Raw genomic sequence first — 21,971 nt, 5'->3', positions numbered from 1 at the left:
AGCAGGAGTCAGGGCGGAGCTGCTAACGCTAGCCTAAACTCTTATAGCTTCCAGGCTGGCCTCCACGCAATGCTAACTTTAGCAGTGCACTTTTTAACTTTTAAACTCCACAATGTAATGTAACACTGCTCAGTTATTAACGCGAGTTAATGTCGCACCTCTTGGTCTTGGAAGTAAGCTCGATTGCCAGCTAGCTACTGTAGGATGTAAGCTAGTTAGCCAAACATACTTTACATTTGGGCAGATAAACACACAGTTTAATCAATTCATTTTTTCTAGATTAAATAATAGACACCATCTATAATCAATATACTACAGCTGTAATTAGCTGGTATGTTCTGGATGGTGGTATGGCTGCTGAGGACGTTGAGGTAAACACTTGAAAGAATGATGCTGATTAGTCTTTGGTCTCAATGTGATAAAGACAAGGTGGGAATAAAAAAAAATATTCCAGATGATTGTTATTTTTATGTATTTACAGTGTCAAACTGAATGGGTGTAATATTGCACGCTTCATTTTGCAGTAGAATTCTAGGGTACTGATCTTAATTGAGTCTACAATCATTGTCTTGAGATAATATTCTTCAAAGTAGAAGTAAATGTTTGGATTTGTTCAGTCAGAAGCCTTGTGTACCGATTGGTGACAGTAATAATTGGAACAGTATTCTCATGTAAAAAAAGTAGAGAAAAAAAGGCCACTCATGAAAAAAAACCACGTTGTTTTTCTGTATACAATAACGCTACTCTACAAATGTTCGCCATGAGTTACCTGAATCTGCAAATGTTTTGGCCTTGGTATATACATATTAATGTGTTGACACGGATGAGTCGACCATAACTTAAAACAGACTAGCCTATGGTTATGCTGGCAACATACTAGAAAAGGAAACCACACTGTAAAAATCAAGAAAAACTCCAATCATACCAGTGTGTTTTGGCTCGCACAAACGATATCCAGATACCTCAGATTCAAATCAACAACAACCACCTGTGCAGAGCCAGCTCAAACATTTGCACCCATAAAGCAGGTGGATATCCAATCACTAATGTAAACTGCTCTCTCTTGCATTCACACTCATACACACACACACACTGAATCACTTACACTTTAGAAAATATATTCAGCATACACACTCACAAGCGCCTGTCTTGTAAATTTGCATTCGTACCACATGTCAAATGAAAATAAAAAATGTGCAAACTCTAGTCAGGAACAAAATGGCACGGCAGTAATGTAAAAATAATGCAAAAATAAAAACAAAAAAATACATAAAATGCTATCCATGATGTGAGGAATCAATCAATGAACCAATCAAACGAATAAAAGAACGATCGCGTGTGCCCGTCACCCATTTAAAAAAGAAATAAAAAAAACACAGATATATTCTCAGTGAACGAAAATCATCTTACACTTCATTTTCAGAAAATGAAACCAGCAAAACATCACCAACTAATTCCACACCGCTGCTGTGATCGATCGCAGCGACAGCACTTCAGCTGGCGTCATGTCGCTCAGCTGCAGCCTCTCTGTGCAGGGCAGGCAGTGGAAACGTCAATTAAGCCTGCTATGGTATTAAAAAGCAATACCGACTGTCTGTACAGATAAAATGTGCCAGCCCCTGTGAAAACAACATACTGAAAGAGAAAGGAAAATAAGTAAAAACCGGATGAATATACAAAGGCCTATACAGTATAACCCCACCAACAATAAAGTGGTAATCTCTGTTCACATACTCTGTGTTGTTTCTGAAAATATATATTGTATACTTCACCCTGCTCCCCCCCCATGTACAATCCCTCCATGGCATCGATGCTGTTCCCTCCCTCTGTCCCCAGTAGGTCAGGTCTTTGCCAACAGGAGCTGAACAATGGGCTTGCCGGGGATCAGTTTTCAGGGTTTTTCCTCACTTCCTCGTATCGTTGGCTGCTGTATTCCGGTCTCACCTTGCGCTCGACGGGCCGATTCCACAGTCTTAGCGAGTCATTGTGTACACTGATGAGCAGATCCTGGAGGTTCCCTGGTGAGAAGCCCCTGTGGCGGAGGAGGGAGGAGGAGGGGGGGGCGCTCCCTCCTCCCTCAGCACTGCTCAGACTCGATGAAGCCCTCCTTCTCATGGCCCACTGGCTCCACCTCTGCGTAGGCCGGGTGGCCCGACCCGCGGCGGAACTTCATGGCTGGCCACCTGCTTGGGCGTCTCTGCGAGGACAGCGTTTAGGAAGAACAGTGTCGTCAAGGCTGAGGTTGACCTAAGGAGAGCCGTACTGTCCAAAATCACTCCCTATTAACTATATAGTGACCTATATTTACCCTCCGCCATTTGATTTGACTACCATTTGATTCCATTGTAAATGTATTTATCATACTATTGCACTGTGTTGACTGTTACGCACCAATCAACAAGCCAACTTCCTTGTACATGCAAACATACTTTGGCTAATTTGGGTGTCTTGACTGTGTACAATGCTCCACATTTTATAGATGCAATTTACAGTCGTGCAACTCTAAACCCGTCAGTGATCGCTGTCCGAAATCTCAAATTTCTGCTCACTACAGAGTCAATTATTGAGCGTCTCGTTGCACAGGGAGTAGTGGATGAGTGAATAAAGGAGTGATTTCAGAATTAAGCAGCGGCGCTCTGCCGAGTTGAGGTGTCGCGAAATGAAATAGACATTCAAGCTTTTGAGAAAGGACAAATGAGACCGAAAGCATAGAAACACCTCAATAACATGTTTCCTCGTGTTATAGAACCTCAGGTGGTAAATCTGAAATGTATTCTGAGATCAACGCTGGTTTCAGTCTTTTCATGAGATTTGTTGACAGCAAACAATAAAAAAAGAATATCATCTGTCTTTTCCTTTAAAAACATAAACTATAAAACTCAAACTTAGTATGCCTGATGTTGACTTCACTTAAGAAAGCAAACTCCACATCAGGGAGTTCCTGTGACTGATGATGACCTCGTAAAGAGAGCGACTTTGAAACATGAGCGCCTTCGTTTTCAAAAGATGCTTCTCTCCAAACAGCAGCTACTCTGTGAATTCACATTGATTTATTAAGAAGGACTGTGTGCAATTCACATTGATTCATTAAGAAGGACTGTGTGAATTCACATTGATTCATTAAGAAGGACTGTGTGCACAGAGTTTCATCACCCCCGTCAAAAAAATCGTAATCCATATTTAAAAGTCAGGAGTTGAAGGATGAAAAGCACCGAGCACTGAATGAATGTGGTTTTATTTTGTATCTTTTCTTGCTGTTACACTTGAATGTCTGAAGGTTTGAGGAAAAACTTCAAAACTAAAAGCAGTTTGTACACATTCCTCACTTAATAACTATTTTCTGTTAAGTGTTAAGTAAAACCCTGACTGTAATAAGTCATAATAACAGGGAATATTTTTTTTTTCCCAGCAAATGAACAAACATATTGAAGATTTAACTTCCAAAATGCCTCAAATATAGGAAAATGTCAATATATGAAACACATATCATCATCCTACAGGTCCATAAATTAAGATATTTTTCTGTTTATCTAACTTTTAAGAATATGAGCTATTTTGTTTGTTAAAAAAATGTCACAAGGTCTATTTACTGGCTGTGTTGGAGCTTTTTATCATATCACACAACCTTCCTCAGCAGATGAAGTTGTCACGGAGTTGTAGATATTTTTATCTTTCAGACTTCAAGGACTTCTTGTACACTTTCTATCAAGTATGAGCTGCTAATCGCAAAAGCTCCAGAGCAGCTCGATACTAAATGGACCTTGTGGTGAGATTATTTTTTGTTTACTTCCGTTTCTGAGGTCAAGAATAAACTTTCACTCTCAATGAACGGGTTTCCTTTTGGAGCGTCGCGTGAGCTGGTATCGTCTCCACTCACCTCGATGAGGAAGAGGCCGGCCGCGGAGGTCGGGTGATGGTAGATGTACACGGTGACCAGCACGCCGGCGACCAAGACCAGCATCACCAGGAGGATGCCGAGGATCAGACCAGTGTGCAAAGGGTGTGCACCTGACTTCCTGTCTACAGCACTGTCTGCAGGCAGCACTGAGAAGAAAAAACACAGAAACACCCTGTTACAGCCTTTAATAAACAGATACATGTTTGTTTTAAATGATAGTATCTAAAATGCAGAGATATTTTGGATAAAAGCAAACACCAAAGTTACGTTTTTATCCTTTTGCTGCAGTGTCGTTCTTGACCAGCAGGGGTCACTCATCATTCATCAATACCCTCTTTTGTAACATGTACTAATATGCCTTAAAATTGACATGCTTGCAGCCAAAATGTAACTAAATGTCATCACATTGAAAAAGACAAACATTTAAAACTGATTCTACTTCAGTCATGTATGGTTGAAAAATGTTCAAATGCATTTTCAGTGGATTCCACGGTGGTTTTTAGAGATTTCAGGAGACATTGCCTTCACTTTGAGATTAAATTCAAGGTACATATTTTTAAACAGGGTCGTCAGCACTCAGTTGCATGACCAGAGTTAATCCCAAACCAAGGTTAGCAGCATATGTTCCTGATAGAAGGTGGAAACAGGCTGATAAGAGTCCAACTGTAGCCTCCAGCCGTGGCAATAAAAAACTGAAGAGGCTGCATATCGTGACTACATCATCATTTTGTCCTTCAGCGAGCCTTGGAAGACATCACTCGGTGTGTGACGTCTTAGAAGCTAAAGTACTTTTGTCAGATTCACGCTGTAGTCGACCCAGCAGGTGTTTTTGAGAGTTCTTTTGAAAATGGGGAACGAATGAAGTGATTATGAAACAAACAGCAAGGATGCCCTCATAACTTATCTCACACAGATTTAAAGCAGGATCAGCCCAGATCTGTTCACACGGCTGCAGATTTCTCCTCCTATGCCCCCTTGACAACCTCTCCCCGGGCTCCTCCCTGGCTTTAATGAGCAGCCGTAGCCATCGCCGAGCTTGTCAGCCAACCAGCTTCTCCCCTGGCTCCCTGCCTCATTGATTCCCAGCACACAGAATAACCGGGTGGCAATCAAACATGTCCAATGTGTGTGGGCGGCCACTGTGACTGTGTCGGTCGGTAAGTCTGTGTACAGCCGTTATGTGCGCTCCTAAATTTGAAGTAAAAAGGACAAAGTGTGGATACTTTGGTGTGCTGAAACACCACTCGATATAGTTTCACATTAAACAAACAGAAGAAAACAACAGATTACCTCTATTGTTTTTTAATCCGTTTTCATAATGCCATTTGACGTTTTTCATGATAGTTCTTAGAATCAGTCAGCCTTAAACATAGCAGCTCGGGAGCCATATACTTTTGCAGAGAAGTTACATTCTTGTTATTGTGCTTAATCCGAATAAACACAGTGTGAGTGAGTTCTATTTTCCTCTTGTTTTCTCAGAAAGGTAGTTTTTCCTGTGTTTATCTGCCAGAGCTACAGAGTCCAAGAGCCATCTCTAGGTCAGCTGGAAGCCCAAGCAATGCGACAGGCTGTTGGTCCGGGTCGTTAGTAAGCTTAGCAGGCGGGCATGAGACTGAGCGAAGATGTAGACACAATGAGAAATCAACAGCCCAGCAGCTAAATAACCAGCGGGACGCTAGAGGAGACGGGTCTGCCCAGACCCCTGGAGGAGCGATGAGACCGTTCTATCAGGACTCTTCTGAACGCTGCATTTACACCAATAAGACAGCACGGTCTATACCGGGTCGTAGTGGGCTGTTGAAAGACAGGACAGTGAAATACAATGCAGTTGTAAGTGCATTAAGAGTCTACGGTCATGCTGTAGCTGCTCTGTGAAGTTGTACTTTGGCACAATGGTGCTTTGAGCTAAATGCTAACATGCTCACAATGCTAACATGCTGATGTCATTCATTTTGCAGGTATTTGATCATAAACCCCCCCCAAAAATGAATTGAAACTTTGACCTGTTGGTTGCTACGGTGACATGAGAGGATGGAGCGAAGTCATATAGTCAGTCTACTGTCTGCACAAAATTCTATCTCAGAAAAAATGAAATGCTGTCATGTAACAAGCTGGAACCAACGTCAATCAACATAGAGCCGTGCCGTCAGCATGGCTAAAAATGTTCTCGTTCGTAATTACGGAAATAATTGGGAATATCTATCATTGTAGCACAATGGAGCCTGGACACAGAAATGGCTCGCCTTCAGCAAATTGCCCTGAATTCGTTCTCCATTAGCTTTGTCCTTATGCCTGCTAACCTGAGACTGACTGAACACTAATGGACAGCAGAGCTCTTAGACGCCAATCAAATACATTCAAGCTTTTGCGAAAGGACAAATGAGACCGAAAGGAACCCAGCCAAGCTGTTTCTTTTCCAGCGCTACATTAGTGGAGCACAACCGTTCCCTCGCCTGGCTTATGTTTTTTTTGTTTTTTTGGGGGGAAACTAACAATACAACAGACCTATAATCCAGATTCTTTGTAAATGGATGCTGAGGAGTAGCGGTGTTGAATAGAAACTCCGGACAAAAGGGTGATCGGCTCCTGTTGTTCCTCATCTCTACTGTAGCTTTCATTACCTCAACGTTTCCTACCACGGTTAAGGTCAGAGGACACTTTAACTGTAACTGACTGATATGAGAGATAAACAGTTAAAGACAGCCTAAATCATCGAGGTCAACATGCACGAAAAGACACATTTTGAAATCACTCTGGTTAATTAAACCTGTTAAATACCCAGTAGTTATAATACATACTCAACTATCTTTCACCTGGATAGTAGAAATGAATGCTTTTTATGTCTTCTTCGCAACTGCTTTTCTGCTGATTATTGAGATATACTGCGATGTATTACCTTTTTTACCTGCAAATTGTCAACATCTGTTTCATGTAACAACCTTTTACTCGGTTCATCTCACTTCAAACATTTCTATTGCAGCAAAATGGGTTTCTCAGTCGAGGAGACGCACTGACGTGGACTGAAAAAGCAAAATCAAAAGGTTTCTTGGCATCCGTGTATCGATATTGCCACGCAAAATATCGTGACACTATGCTGGACTGATTTCCCCCCCAAATGTTGAATTCTCAAGGTGCAGCTGTCAAATTACTTGTGATGTAACGGAGTCTGTGGCCTTTGTCTTCATGCAAGTTATTCATGCAAACAAGATACTTTCCTTCCCTCCCATAATTACATGTTGTTGTTTTGTTGAACACACAAAGGGCCGCAGTATGTTTGTATTTGTACAGCCTTCGTTTCTACCTCCGCCTTACAGGAACACAGCCACATCTTGAAATTGAAAATGTATCACATGGTTCTTCTGTTGCCTTTGAGACTTCATTTGAAATATGTGACTCAATACAACTTCTACTTTTGGGCATAAACTCCCATACCTTCCTCTCACACCAGTCCAGACAATATAATTGATTGCTGCAACCCACAGAGGACAATTAAGCTTCATACTTGTCGGCTGCTGGATGAAGTTTGAGTGAAGGCACATAGCAGCAGCAGATAGAGACCTACCTTGGTTGTCTCTGAGGTGCAGGGCGATCTTGGTATCGTCTGTGAGGAGACAAAGAAAGAAAGACACATGAACAACTCCCCGAAGGCCTAAATGAGATTAAGCGTCTTTCATTCGTGGAAATCTCAACATGAAATTTACTCCACTTAAAATCTGATTAAAAATGAATGCTTTGAAAAGAATGGTCCAGCATGCATAATTCAGCACATAAAAGCTGTCTGGGGTTAACCATACATGTGGAATATGGAAATGTAGCGTGGCCCACTTTTACGCACACGCCATAGGATTCACATTATGCTAATTCAGCACACACACACGCCACCACCACATATATTTCGCTGAACGATTAAATTCAAAAGGGGATTTTCGATTTCAATTTTCTAAAGAGCCAATGCAGCAACATTTCGGGGTCTGGAATGAATCATTCAATGAGATTCAATGAGAGGGAGAGCACAAAATTCGGTTCAGTTCAATCCCAGACCGGAGCGAGGGTCATGAATATGGATCGCCGTCGCTGCTCGAGGGAGAGAAGCCAGAAGGGGTACGACAAAAGCTAACGAACAGCGGCCTCCTGGCTGAAAGGTGGCTGTTTGTATTTCCTCTGAAGCTATAGCTCAATATGAAGTTTAGTTCAATGTAATTCGATTTTAAAAAAGGAGATCTAAACTGTTCATGTCGGTGTTTCTCGTACCCAAACACACCTAAACACACCTACAACCACACAGACACATTTCTCTCCATGTCTCCACAAGCGAGAGCTGAGGACACTGATCCGCTGTACGTGTCAGAAAAGTGCGTCGGCTACACAACATACACCGCAGAGTGACCTCTTAACCACACACACACACACACACACACACACACATACAGCCACACGCACGTAAACCAAACACATGTTAGTCCTCTCAACAGGCCCCGGTTTGATCTGTAGGATTAGTCTGCGTGTTTTGCCTCACAGCTGGACCGTTTTTCACGTCGCATCCATCCTCATCCCAGCAGCCCATCCAGCACATGGAGCGTCCGTTTAAACTCTGCCCCCACAAGATGATTAATGTGGGCGCAGGGGAGAAAACGACTCAGTTAAATGCCTTTTTGTGAGAGTGAAATAATGGCTAAGCCTGGCTTGAGTTTAGAAAACCTTAAAAAAACTCAACAAATGAAATATACGGCGAACAACATAACATTTTCAAGACCATCTTTAAGGATTTAGTTGTTTTGTAAAAACACGCTGTTTAAACTTAATAGTCAGTAAGTCAATTCAATGAAAATACTGTAATGTAAAGTGCAGGAAAGTGACAGAAGGAAAGGGGTTTTATGGAACGACAGTTCCAGTTGTTAATGGAGAACTGACAAGGCCACAGCCTGCTGAGAGACCAACAGTTGGATTGTTTGCAGTGTGCCCTGAGCCAAAACACTGACTTCTTTTACAGCCATACTTATCTTGTAAACCGTGTCAAAGACACTTTTATCAATTTGTGATGGACAATAAAGCTTTTCCGATTATGATCCTGACTGTATCTGACAGACACGCAGTTTTGAATATGTCCTCACCTACTTTATAGACGGAGCTCTCATGTTCTTAAAAGGATGCAGTAAATTCATCACAAGGATACGCGTAGATGTCTGACATGATTTGTTGCCCATCAGCTCAATGTGCTGTGAGCCCATTGAAACGTAAGTAAACAAACTTTAAAAGACACCTTGGGAGTTTTCCTATCATCAGCAGAAGAATCCAGTCTGCCCTGTCGAGGAGGATTTGCGTTCGATAACTGAGATGATGCTGCAGTACGGTTTGGGTTAGCCTCCCGCTGGGGTGCAGCGAATCATGTGCTCAATGCTTTACACTGCAATATCAAAGGAGCATGACACCCTCCAATGCTGTCAGTATGAGACAACGTGTACTTATCTACTGTAAATGTCGTGTTTAGAACACATTTAGACTTTTACCGTTATCTCCTTTACATACATATTGTATGTGCACACATGCAAAGCAGGCTACTTCAACCAAATTGAGGTTATCTTTTTTGTTTCGGGCTGTTGGTGCTTTTCAGCATAAGACAGGCGTTTTCTCTGTCGTCAGCAAACAACATGCTATTTGGGGTAAAGTATTTTACAATGTTTCGGATACTTGACTTCAGACTTTAAAGTGCAGAGTTTGTTTACCTTGAAGTACAAACATTTTGCACTTTAAGGTGTTATAATACGGCCCTCTGCATATATTTTCTCTCTTCTTGTCATTTTGTTGTGATCGGGACGTTTCTGGGCGTTTCTCTGCCCCTCGCTCTGCGTCTGCCTCCAGCTGTCACTCGTCAGACGTCCGGAGGTCTTGCTCCCTGGCTGACACTGTAATCAGTGTCGTCTGGAGCTCTGCTAACTTCTCCTGCCTGGAGGCACATACTTTGCCCGTTAGCTCGACTGAAGAACACTAAACTCCTCATTCTGCCTTTACTCAACTCAACAATGCATTAGTCCGCCTCGCAGTGCTTTCCACCTAGTCTGTGGCTCTCAGCCTGAAGCTCATTAACATTAAACATTAAATAGATATATTTCCACATTTAAAGAAGGGAAAGTCCATTTTTAAAACATTTTTTTAATAAAATGTTATTAAAACAGCAATCAAACGAGCATTTGTTGGGTACTATTTGCAGAGGCGGATTAATACACATTTGGTGCTCTAGGAGTATTTGTAGCAGCAGAACAGTGTGTATGGGATTGACTGAAAATAAAGTGCAGTACCCATTCGTCATAATTAAAGGATATGTCACTGATATCTTTTATCTACTCACCAAACGTCCTTATTGAACCATTATCTGTAAGTACTTTTACTCTTGTGTGTATGTTTACTACATATACTGTGTTTACTTCCTATGGTCACCAATGGTTGATATTACACTGTAGATACTTTGTAAGATCAAGTCATTACCAGACTTATTTTAAAAGGCATTACATCTCTAAAAATCCGTTTATTCTACTGGTCTGTAACTTACAGAGGATACATGTCGAACCAAACACATATTCTATGTCTGCACGATGCCTTTGTGACTTTATGGGGAATATTTGTTCAACCAAAATATAACTCAATTCATCCTCTTTAAAAAATATGAAATGAGACATTGAAAGAGAGCGAGAACACAGGTAACAAGGTCCAGCTTTCCTCAATATCTGGATCAGATCGAGCCAATTTCACGAAACTTCAAACTGATTGTAAAGTCACTTTCCACTTGCTGAGAGGAAAGCCTGCGCTCAATCTAATTTTCTGTGAAAGATTCGGCCTTCAGAAATGAAAATTGCCCTTTGCTCGCCTTTCAACCAGTGAAAGTGAACGCCTTAAATCAACCTGAGCAATGACTAAGAAGACGGAAATAGTTTTCATACTTCAAACAGATCCATCATCTGAAATGTAATAAAAGGTTTCTGAAAATAAAGATTGATGGCGAGCCAGCGGAGCGGAACAACATGATCACAGGTTCCTGCGGGTGCATCTACTTTAGACTGGTGAGATTTGTCCTAATTCAATCTGCATTGTTTAAAAGTTGGTACAAACACAGCTGCTGCACCCTGCTCCACTGCCTGCCATCTGGAATATTTGATTTTTTTTTTATAGCTTAAGTGGAGAGCTACAGTACATATTCATGCCTTCTCCCAAAGAGAAAAGTGTCTTGCTCGTGTTATTAAAGAGCAGCTCCAGCAAAAGCACTTCATTTCACATCTTGCCAGAGCAGAGAGAGCATCCATCATTACGTGGATGAAAGCACTGCACTCCTCCACAATATGCACCGTGGCCTCGCTCCAGCTCGTTCCCACTTTACCTTCGGTGGGGACGCTGGTGGGAGGGTGGGAGGTGGAGGGTGCGTCGCCGCCTGCAGTGGCCTCTTTGCTCCTGGATGTGGTTTTGGCGACAGCCGTGGTGGTGAGCGGATAGAGATGTGTGGTGTCCATGATGTCACACATCTTGTCCTTGGTCTGAAAGATAAGGAACGTTGTCATGGCCGTGTGCAAAACAGAGATCAATGAGGGATCTCCTGCATACTGCAGCTTAGGGAATTCATCTTTCAGGCAGCTCTAAACACGCACAAACATGTATTTCACCATTAATAAGCAAGACCATGAAACATCTAAAGTACGATCAGACAGATTCAAGTCATGTCAGATTGTTATGATTTTTAGCTTTATCACTCGCCTCATCTGGGCAGCTGTTATCCACCCAGTCCTGCCGATGGCGGTCAAAGCCACTGGAACATCTGATGGGAGAGAAAACAGCCGTCAGTCAAGTCTGTAGTCAAATGAAAGAGGTTTAGTATTCCACCTCCATTGAGTTGGGAGACTTTTCGTGTAGCGTATTAGTAGAGGCCTGATTTGTGGTTTCTTATATTAAACCCTCCCTGTCTGGTTAAACACTGGAGTCTTGAAACTCCTCAGACCCAATTTATATCGCAAAGTCTCCGAAAGTGTTTTTCTTTTCTGGGCCTCTTATTCAACAGTGGAAAGTTGGGAGGTGCCAAAAAAAAGAGAGGAAGAGAGAACATCTTAAACACGACACAGATGTTTTCGGAAGATGAGTCCAAGTTTTCATGCATTGTGTATGTTTCTGTGTGGAATATGTAGCCTACAGGGTGTAAACACAAATATCCCATAGAGATAGAGCACACATGCCATAAACCACGCACACCAGAGGGGAAAACAATCGGGGCAACAATATGTAACGTAGTAGCGTGAACAAAACGCCCGAAGCTTCCTAAAAACGTTTAGTTTCATGATGTCAAAGGTTTGTTTTAGCAGCCAGTGTGTAGGTACCAAGGATGCAGCTGATAACTAAAAGGATGATGGGCCAGGTTAGCTGTTAGCGAGCTAATGTTAGCCATGTGTTGGTAAGTTACTGTAGTTAGCTAAAGCACTTGCAAACATAACACTGCAAAGCTTTCTGACGCATCAACGTTCCTCCATAACAAAAATTGCATACTGTCAAAAATGCTTTTGCATAACTTACAGACAAAATGCTTGCTGCACGTAACATCAGGAGTACTGAGCGTCAGGATCTCAAAGTCTTTTCATTCTTCCTGCTGATGCCTCACTTTTGTCAGTTCTTCAGTTCGGCAGCTCATAAAAACTTTGGTTCTGGGTTCTATAGTGCATCCCAGCACACAGCAGCTTTTAGGCATTTTTATGTTGTTTGCTAGCAGAGGCTATCATGACAATTAACTGATTGTGCTTTGTCAAAATTCTGCCTTTTAACATATTTTTAGTGTAATTTCACGCTTACAGTAGTCGCAAACATAATTGATCATTTTATAGAATAACACTTCAGGTTTTCTACTCTGAATCAAGCTGAGAAGCAACTATCTGCCCCTCCAACTCTTTGCCTCCTCCTGATCTAGACTCAAAGAAGTAGCAGATTTATGTTTTTACAGTATGAAGACGTGGGATCTGTTTGGGGGGTTCAATGGGTCATGGGGCCTTGTGGTAAGGGTGCTGTTGAGTAATAACCTCAAAAGGCAGACCAGTAATCGAGGCGGCTGGCGACTAATCATCCATGCTGTAAACGGATCAAAATTATAAACCGCCCACGGGTGAACTCGCCATCATTCTGTCCCGGCCCCCAAACTGTATCCTGTCTGAAAGGGAAAGTTAGTATGCAAAGCACTAAACCCACTCACACCGGGTTCTGTCAAATGAACTCAAGTTGAAAAGCTTTCTGCTAATTATTTGTCGCTGCAGATGGGAGACGTACGGAAGAAACGCACACAAATGAAAACAACCGTTGACCGGCTCACAATGCAGAAACACAGTGGTTTAAAGGCAGCGATGGTATTTGTACTGCGAGGACAATACGAGTCCAGTGGAGTCTTAGACATCCCCAGCAGGCTCCATTTCTCTGTGGACATATTGTTATGCTAATGGCTTTATGTGAAGGAGTCCATTTTTATATTTCTACCTCTCTAATCATTCCACTCCTTTTATCCCCCCCCCCCCCCAGAAAAAAATCTGACTGAGTCTTAGTCCTTAGTCTTAGTTCTCGTCAGGCTTCCAACATTCACAGCAGGATGGATAGATTGCATTGCATTCACACTCCATTCAATGTATTTACATCCTGTAATTGCTTGTTGTTTTCATTCTCAGTGGCGGAGTCCGCCATCATATGCACAGGGAAACGACGCGTACATCACATTTATATCTGTCACACTGTTCATTGCTTACTCTCCTTCAGCTGTATCGGAGCAAAATTAGTCAGGTGATGCAAACCGATCATCCTGCTTACTCAGTTGGCAAAACACAGGGTGACTTTTATTTTGAAGGAGTCACAAAACAAGACAACAATCATTTCCTGCATTTTTCATCAACTGATCATGTTTTCTGTTGTGTAGGAAGCTACTTGTGCTGTGGGCAGCATGAAATCAGATCTCAGACCATCATTAATATTATTGCCTGACTTTTTTATTGAAACAATATGAGTTTGTTTGGCTGCACTGTAAACCGACCCACTAAGACATATTCAAACTCAATATTTGTCTCTTTAACAGACATTCATTTTCTACAAGCTGCATTTGTGATGCTCACCAGCTGTTTTCTTTAGTTAAACAAATCCCCCCAGTTCCTCTAAACTCATGAGTGTTATGGCCCACTGTGGATCCACTGGGACATCTGCCATGCTTTATTAACCTGCTTCAGTACCGGCTGCACACATCAGCCACAACAAACTGAACTGATTTAGTTCAGGAGTGGGCATGAGAGAAGCGGTGTGCTCATGAGGGTTATTCTCTTAAACTGCAGCGTCTTTCATTAACCCCGGAGCCAACGAGGCCGCCACTGGTTTTAATTAGCGCGTTTTTAAAGCACGTTTGCCTTTTTTAAAGGAAGTGGCTGAAGGATACAAAGGGCAGAGGAGGGATGAACAGTCAGATATTAACATTAATATTAAAGTACAGCTTAAAATGAGATCACGGCTACGGGCGTACACTTTCTCTCCACAGCGATCATACGTTGCTGAGGGGCAAAACATTTCTTTATGTTGATGCACTGTGAATGAATTTGTCTCTGTCAAAGGCATGAAGAGTTAAAATACAGAGCAGATGGGGAAGTCAAATTCAATGTGAAGTCTCAATGGACAGAGCAGAAGTGCTGCACATTTCTCCAGTCAACCACCCGACTCCGAATAAATTATGAGTCAGAAATGAAAGAGTGGCAGATTAATATTTGATGCATGAGGCATTCAAAATGCATACAAAGGAGAAGAGATGGCAGCTGCCTGGAGTCTGACTGAACAAAGCCCGACAGCAACCTCCCAAAAAACATTCAAATTCTGGCTCCAACATTCATCAGGACAGTAAACATCTATTGGTTTCTAAGTTGAAACTGTCTTAACTCTACTATCTCTCCATAAGTTATTTCTCCTCAGACTTGTTCCATCCAACAAAAAACAACAACAAATCTGCAGCTCACATTTCAGCTGTCAGGAAATTCTTGGGGAGGAACGCTAACACTTCTTTAGCGGCGCAAATATTTACTTTAGTTTGAAGTGCAGCGAGACAGGAAGGATGAGATAAAAAAAAAAGTGGAGCAGAGGTTGACAGAACAGTTGTGAGTTGAATGAATGTTGAAATGAAGTACCGTCTCGTCTAAATGAATAGAACTACATCCCCATTCACTGGAAAAGACTCTACTGCCATCGTAACAGAGATACTGTAGACTGCTTTCTGGAAACCAATAGTTTACAAATATTTCATCATCATACTGGATAAACAAGCAACGTGTAGACTGTGTGTACTCCACATTGATGGTGTTTTTCTAGTTATTCCAATATCAAATTGTCGATCCTGAACATTTCTGTTCCGGTGCACATCCTGATGACAGCTCGTAGTTGTTCACTTTAAGTGTGTGTTTTTAAATAGTGTACGTAGAACAATATAAGCGGCTGAAGCTCTCACTTATTCCAGCTTGGTTCAGCTGATCTTACCAGCTTCTACGTCACTGAATTGTTTACTAAATCAAACTATTGCTGCAGGCCGTGCTAGCTCAGTGTTAAGTGTTTTTTCAAAAACATCAATGTAAAACATCAATGTAAAAAATAAAAAAATAAAAAATTGTTATTGTTGTTGGTTATTATTATTTTCCAAGTCGTATTTTTGTTACTAAGCAACACAACATTTTTAAAGAGAAACTTTGAGATCACAAACATAAATGTATTTACAATTTACCAAACGTGTGTTTAAAAATGTGGGATTTTAAATATGAAAGTCTGGCGGTTTACAATTTCCAAACTACGGCACAATATCAGATTTTCACGACACGACAATTATAGCCGAAATAATGTTTCTTTTGCTTCTTTTGTTTCTTTAGTTTTTGGACAGTTTGTCAGACAACAGGTATTCTGATGTCACATTTGTAAATTGTCAAAATTTTTCACTACTTTTTGACATTTCATAGACTTAATGATAAAAAAGGATCGGCAGGATAATGACAATACTCTTTTATAATAAGCCTGAGGTGAATCCTTTGAGAGTAAACATATTCAAAAAATCCCACCTGTTGAGCCGATGGCACCAGCTGCAGTTGAAGTTGATCTGCGAGGAGATGCAGGAGCCACAGCTCGTGAACTGGAGACAGGCTGCAGAGGAGAAAGATCGAAACAGCTCAAATTATTTACACAATCAATAGCCTAACCGACAAACAGCCAAGGAAAAGGTCTACACGCCACATAATGATCAGGATTTCATCGAATAACACTTGTAAAGAAGCATACACTGAGTGAGCCAGAAGCTGCTACAATAACCTCTTCTTACTGGGTAGAGGCATCATTTCAACGGCCGTAGAATTGGTGATCTTCGTCTTCGTCAGCTCCACGCGGTGGTACTCGTAGATTGTCCTCCGCCTAACGTCTATATTAGGGAGAAAGACGAGATCGCGTGAGAAATCTCTCACCCAGAGATAAAACAAAAACTGGGACAAGTGGCCCGTGAAGAAGGAGGAAAGACAGCGGGAGGCAGAATCAGGTCATATGGGACGCCACCACAGCACTTTATTTCTCAACGCTCATTGTGCCCAAACATCAGCCCACAACCTGGCAATGGACGGTAGCAATTTCCCCAGAGCGCTGATATCAATCAGACACTGTTGAAAAGGCTGCCTTCCCAGTCATCTGTAACGACAAGTCATCAGCCGGAGAAAGATTGGCGCAATTGATCAGATACATCATTGACTCTCATCGCATTCTGGCCTTTATAACTCATACCGGCCAGCTGAAAATTGTCTGCTTGCTTTTGCTCGCCATGCTACTTCCCTCCCATCAGTGGGAATGGAAAAAGAGGGTGAAGTGCAGCCTTTGTTCCAATCAAAAAGGCTCTTATCCTGTGTATGTTGCACAGACTGCAGCTGTGCAACATACACAGCATGCAGTGAGCTGCGAGTCTCATTCATGATAGAGTGTTTCAGTAAGATGAGAAGATCGAAGATTCCTCTTGCAGGTCTGTCCAGTAAATATGAAGCTATAGCCAGGATACGGTTAGCTTAGCATACAACTGTAAATAAGGGGGAAACAGCTAGCCTGGCTCCGTCTAAAGCAGGGGTGTCAAACTCATTTTCACTCTGGGGCCACATCAGCATCACGGTCGCCCTCAAAGGGCCGGTTGTAAATGTAAGACGGTGTAAATGTAACTACGGTACTCCTAACATAGTTAGTTTCGTTTCCCGGGATATCTGTGACTTCCACAACACGTACTTCCAGTTGTGTGATTTCTCCTCCGCCATTGTTTCCTGTTGCTGGTGCAAAATGCATTCTGGGATATTTGGCTGTCCCAAGTACAGACAAGTCACCTCCGATGCATCCCGGGTAAAATGGGCAGAGCGAGCCACATCCGGGCATTAGGGCCGTGCTTGGCTCGATGTGAACTTTGAATTGGAACAGTACTTGGGCTGAGACTGATGACGTTTCAGTACAGAGAAGTACGCATGTTGAGAAACTTGTTGGAAATCCTCTTTATGGGCTGTTGCATCTCCTGTCCACCTGTTGTGATAGTTTTAATGTCGGCACACAGACAACATGCCATCTCATCACTTCGACTTTCTATCTCATAATTTCGACCATGGGGATATTTTTATTTTCACATCTAACTTTAAATTTTTGTAAAAAAAAAAAAAAAAAAAATTATTATTATTTTTTTTTTGCTGGCGGATTCGTGGGCCACATAAAATGACGTGGCGGGCCGGATCCGGCCCGCGGGCCGTATGTTTGACACCCCTGGTCTAAAGCATCTCTAAAGCTCCCTAATTAACTCTACATCTCGTTTGTTTAATCCAAATCAATACAGAAGTGTTGAATCTAAAAGCTGTGGTTTTACAGGAGATTCTGTGTGCTGGATGTTATGCTCGGCTAAACTAAGCTAACTGTCTCCTGCTACATCCTCTCCCTCTGAATCTCAGGTAATTTTCTCAATAACAAAATCAGTTTAGAGCCTACAGATTTAAGCTTCGTTTTTTTTTTTGCTCCGTTTAATGAACTGTTAGCTGCGCTGGCAACAGCATTGTTCTTCTCGTGTGACAGGATGTTGTTTCCCTGCAGACCTGCTTGGTTTGATTACACACAAGACAACTGATCAAAGCAGCAAAAATGTGAGCCGGCTCCGTCTAACCTGGGAATAAGACCGCCCTTCCTTTCCCCTCCTCTCCCTGGTGCCTGACTTCCTCTTGCCTCTAGCAAAGGGATTATCAGGTGCCTAATGACACGGTGGGGGCCAGAGACTGTACAAGACGGGGAAAAAAATAGTCTGCACAGTTGATATTGTCCCGTGCACATTTCATTGATTACCATCTCTTCTTCAGACAAGGATTACAATTGTTTTTTCTGTCTTTTGCAAGCTTTTCTGTCCAGCACCGAGTATTTACTGTCTGAATGTGCCTGCCTTTGTGAATACTTTTCTGGGCAGACTTTACATCCTCGCTGGCCTCCGTTTGTAGGTGGAAGGAAGCCGCAAATCAGATCAATTACAGCCTGGTCCCAGCAACAATGCCGAATGAGGGTTGAGCTATATAGCTTTCACTGATGCTATCAAACAAAGGGAGCAAAAGCGTGTCATCAATTACGCTCACGAGGGTCAGTTAACCCTCATTCTAATTAAAATCACGTCCAGATAAGACACACTTGCACATATTATTACACTCGTATGCTATAAATGTGTTTACATTCTCGCTTTGTACCAGCCAGCCTCTTACTGCTCATTCATCCATATGGGAGAACTGCATGGAAATCAATACAAATGTGATGTGAAGGCATTGAGTTAGAGATCGATGGAGGAGTGCTGCCTGCTCATCAGGCAGCACTCTGGCCGTTTCTCCTGTTACACAAAGTATTACAATGTGTTCAATCGACCCCTTTAACCTCATGATGAAACTCTTGCCGGGTCGATATCGCCAACATATTAAATCACAATGTTTCCTCTTAAGCAGAGATCTGCTGTGAAAAAACGGAAAATGAAAACATGGAACGACGCATATGATTAATAGCTCCCGTCTTCCTGCTGGGTATCAAGATTATTCATCCAGATACAGGCAGGAAGATATGAAAAGGACAGAGCTGGTATTGGCCTCATTTTAAGAAGAACTCACTGTGACGGATAATAATGCATAATGTAGCATTGAACCTGGGTCTCCTCATGTGTTTGCACCTGACCTGTTAATTACACACCCACAGGACACCCACACATCTTCCCTCTCATCTCTTTCTTGGATTGCTCTGCCTGGAGGCAAAATGTTTTATTTGAGCTTCTAATCCGGGGCAAAGCTGGGTTAAAAAAAAAAAAGTCTCCCCAGTTGCTATGGTTGCCATTGCAGACACCGAGCAGAGTTGAAACACTTCTTCATGGTGCAGCCTGCAGCAGGCTCTCCTCCTGGTTTGATCTCCGGTAGGATCAAGGTTTCATTTTCTCAGGACATGGCAACTTAACAGAAGCCATTTATTGATGGCTTGACCGTCTTGATACACAATGGAAAATATGTCAAAAATATTTCAGCTGCATCTTTTACAAACTACAGTTCTATTGGATATGCAGAGCGCAAGAACAAAAGGTGGCTCGAGGTCACACATTAACTGTAACCATCCTACAAAGAGGGACTGAATAGCTACGGACACATGAGCTACCATGGCATCCTAAAAGTGACACGCACTTTCATTTGCATCAATGTCATTTGCAGTGACTGAAGGTTAGCTTAGCAATTGACTGTTCATGAAAGACCCTTGAACAGATGATGATTTCTGCACATGTTGAAGCAGTGTACACAGGGCTGTAGTAAGATAATCTGCATTTAAAGAGATTGAAGGCTGTTTTTTGTGATTTAGCCTAAAACCTAATAACAAAAATGTAAGGAATGGATTAAACAGTGTTTGTTTGCTCGAACATTTGTTGGGAACGTAACTGATTATAATTTGATTATAAAACCTGCGAGTGACATTCGACATTTCAGCTGACAAAATGAACGACTGGAGCGGCTTGAAATAAGAAGCTGCTTTCGTTGACTTCTGTGTGAAATAAACAACTCTTGGGGTTTAATAATTCGAAGGTATTTTTGGTAATTTCGAAGTAAACCTGCCACTATTGTCATGTTATCACAGTAATTAAGAAGGTGGGGCTTAGCAATTTGTCAAATAGCCTAGCAAGCAATGTTACAAATGTTGACACATCATTTGGCGTAATATATGTAAATGAGGTGTTGGATGTTACATCGCTCCTCAAAGATTGGGTGTATTAAAACATTGTTGTTTCTTGAGAAGTGGAATAAGGACAATGTGCATTTCAAAACAGAAGAAAAGAGTTTGACATGAGGAAGAAAACTCACATTCCTCAGAGACGTCACTCAAAACACCTCTGCCTCAATCTGCCTCCATTCAAGATTCCATCACTCCATAAGCAAACAGCTGCACTCGCTGCTTTCATCATGCTGTGTCGGGCACATCAAAGACAGCTGGGTTTATGATGTCGAGGAAGACTGCGCTAACAGGTTCAATGGTTCAATAGAAAAATCCCTCAGTGCCAACTAAGACCTCTAGAAGGAGATGTTGCAGTAAAAGCCTTCAGATGAGACAGAAAACAAAGTTTGTTTTACTCCTAAGCCAGACTTACAAGGGCAAACAACGGCCCAAAACATTTCCAGGTACGATGCCGATTAAAAATCACATACAAAAATCTAAATCAAATCAAATGACAGAAAATATGCTGCAAATCATGTCAACACAGGAGAAGTTCTCCAGGCCTCTCGGGGGAGCGCTATAAAAGAGCACCAGATTCATTTTGCTAGCGTTAGCGCTTTCATAATGTAAAAGGCTGGAGCCGCAGCACGTTTCTCCACATGTTGCAGGGCGTTTGCCGTTGTCGGCCACCGTAGTAATTCCTCCTCATCCAACTCAAAATAAAGATGCCAAGAGAAGGACAGACAAAATCCCCTCATATGTATTGGGTTTCAAGTTATAAACTATTAACTTTGAAATAAATGCTTTTCAAGTTTCACACACGCAATCAAAACAGAGTTTAAATCACTGAATACATTATATCTGCCAACTGATTATTGGGGCAGGCTTTGAGTCAGGGCCCATGGCAGAGAGAGAGAGAGAGAGAGAGAGAGAGAGAGAGAGAGAGAGAGAGAGAGAAAGAGAAAGAGAGAAAGAGCAAGAGAGAAAGAGAAAGAGAAAGGGAGCCCGACTGTGGAAAAAACGTTTGAAGTGTCTCCCCTTTGCTCGCATTGCATTGTGGGATACTTTGAGTCTACCATATAGGGTATAATGAATCTCACTGTACATTTGGACAAAACAGCAACCTCACAATAAAGTGGACTGCAGTGAGTAATGAGTGATTTTAGACACAGTCTTTAATTTCACACATAAGTGAACAAAGGCAGCTTCTTATTTCAAGCTGTCAAGTCATTTCATTTGTCCACTTAAATGTCGAATGTCACCTGCAGGTTTTATCAGCTAACTGTGAGCTGGTAGAAAATGATGCCTCCAGCTCACTTCATTCAAACGAGAACCCTGTAAAAGGGTCTTAAATATGCACTCGACGGCAACATACATGACATAAAAGACCGAGGCTAAAGCTGCATGTCCCAATTACATCCTCAGCAGTTAATGATCCACGTACAGCAGAAGACATGTAAAGTATTCTTGTATTGAAGGGTAGAGCCAGTCAGCCATGAACAGAACTGCAATTATAATTTGATCCAAAATGCTTGATGCAGAAAACACATTTTGAAAAAAATCAAACAAATTAATTCTGATTCTGTTCTGAGAACAAGTGAGCAAATGTGAGCTAGAAAATGATTTTGCGACTCACTGGGTATCTGTTGGATCTTGTGGACCACCACAAAGGCATCAGACAGGCCCACCTTCACCGGGTGATTGACAGAGCTGATCTGTGACACCTCAATGGGGATCTGAAAGAGAAAAGTTGTTTATCTCTGTGTTATCACTCTGTTTCTTATATATATACATATATATATACTGTACTGTAATGTATACTGTATTTTGCTGTAGACAA

The 21,971-nt window shown here is 41.9% G+C and overlaps 1 protein-coding gene across 1 annotated transcript in view; it reads right to left on the bottom strand.

Moving 5' to 3' along the window:
- Positions 1–1,846: 1,846 nt before the first annotated feature.
- The window catches only part of plxdc2b (plexin domain containing 2b), a 63,906-nt gene continuing 43,781 nt past the window's right edge, over positions 1,847–21,971 (bottom strand). The window contains exons 7-14 of the mRNA XM_079291586.1: positions 21,768–21,867; positions 16,236–16,331; positions 15,979–16,060; positions 11,639–11,699; positions 11,268–11,421; positions 7,461–7,499; positions 3,878–4,044; positions 1,847–2,197 (exon numbers count right to left, since the gene is read on the bottom strand). Coding sequence (XP_079147712.1) covers positions 2,078–2,197; positions 3,878–4,044; positions 7,461–7,499; positions 11,268–11,421; positions 11,639–11,699; positions 15,979–16,060; positions 16,236–16,331; positions 21,768–21,867 — 819 coding nt within the window. The 3' untranslated portion in view covers positions 1,847–2,077. The remainder of the gene's footprint in view (positions 2,198–3,877; positions 4,045–7,460; positions 7,500–11,267; positions 11,422–11,638; positions 11,700–15,978; positions 16,061–16,235; positions 16,332–21,767; positions 21,868–21,971) is intronic.

This window comes from Melanostigma gelatinosum, assembly GCF_949748355.1.
Source record: "Melanostigma gelatinosum genome assembly, chromosome: 20".
In the NCBI taxonomy this organism is placed as follows: domain Eukaryota; kingdom Metazoa; phylum Chordata; class Actinopteri; order Perciformes; family Zoarcidae; genus Melanostigma; species Melanostigma gelatinosum.
Note: the sequence above shows the minus strand (reverse complement) of the source record. Positions and strands in the feature narration are given on the sequence as shown.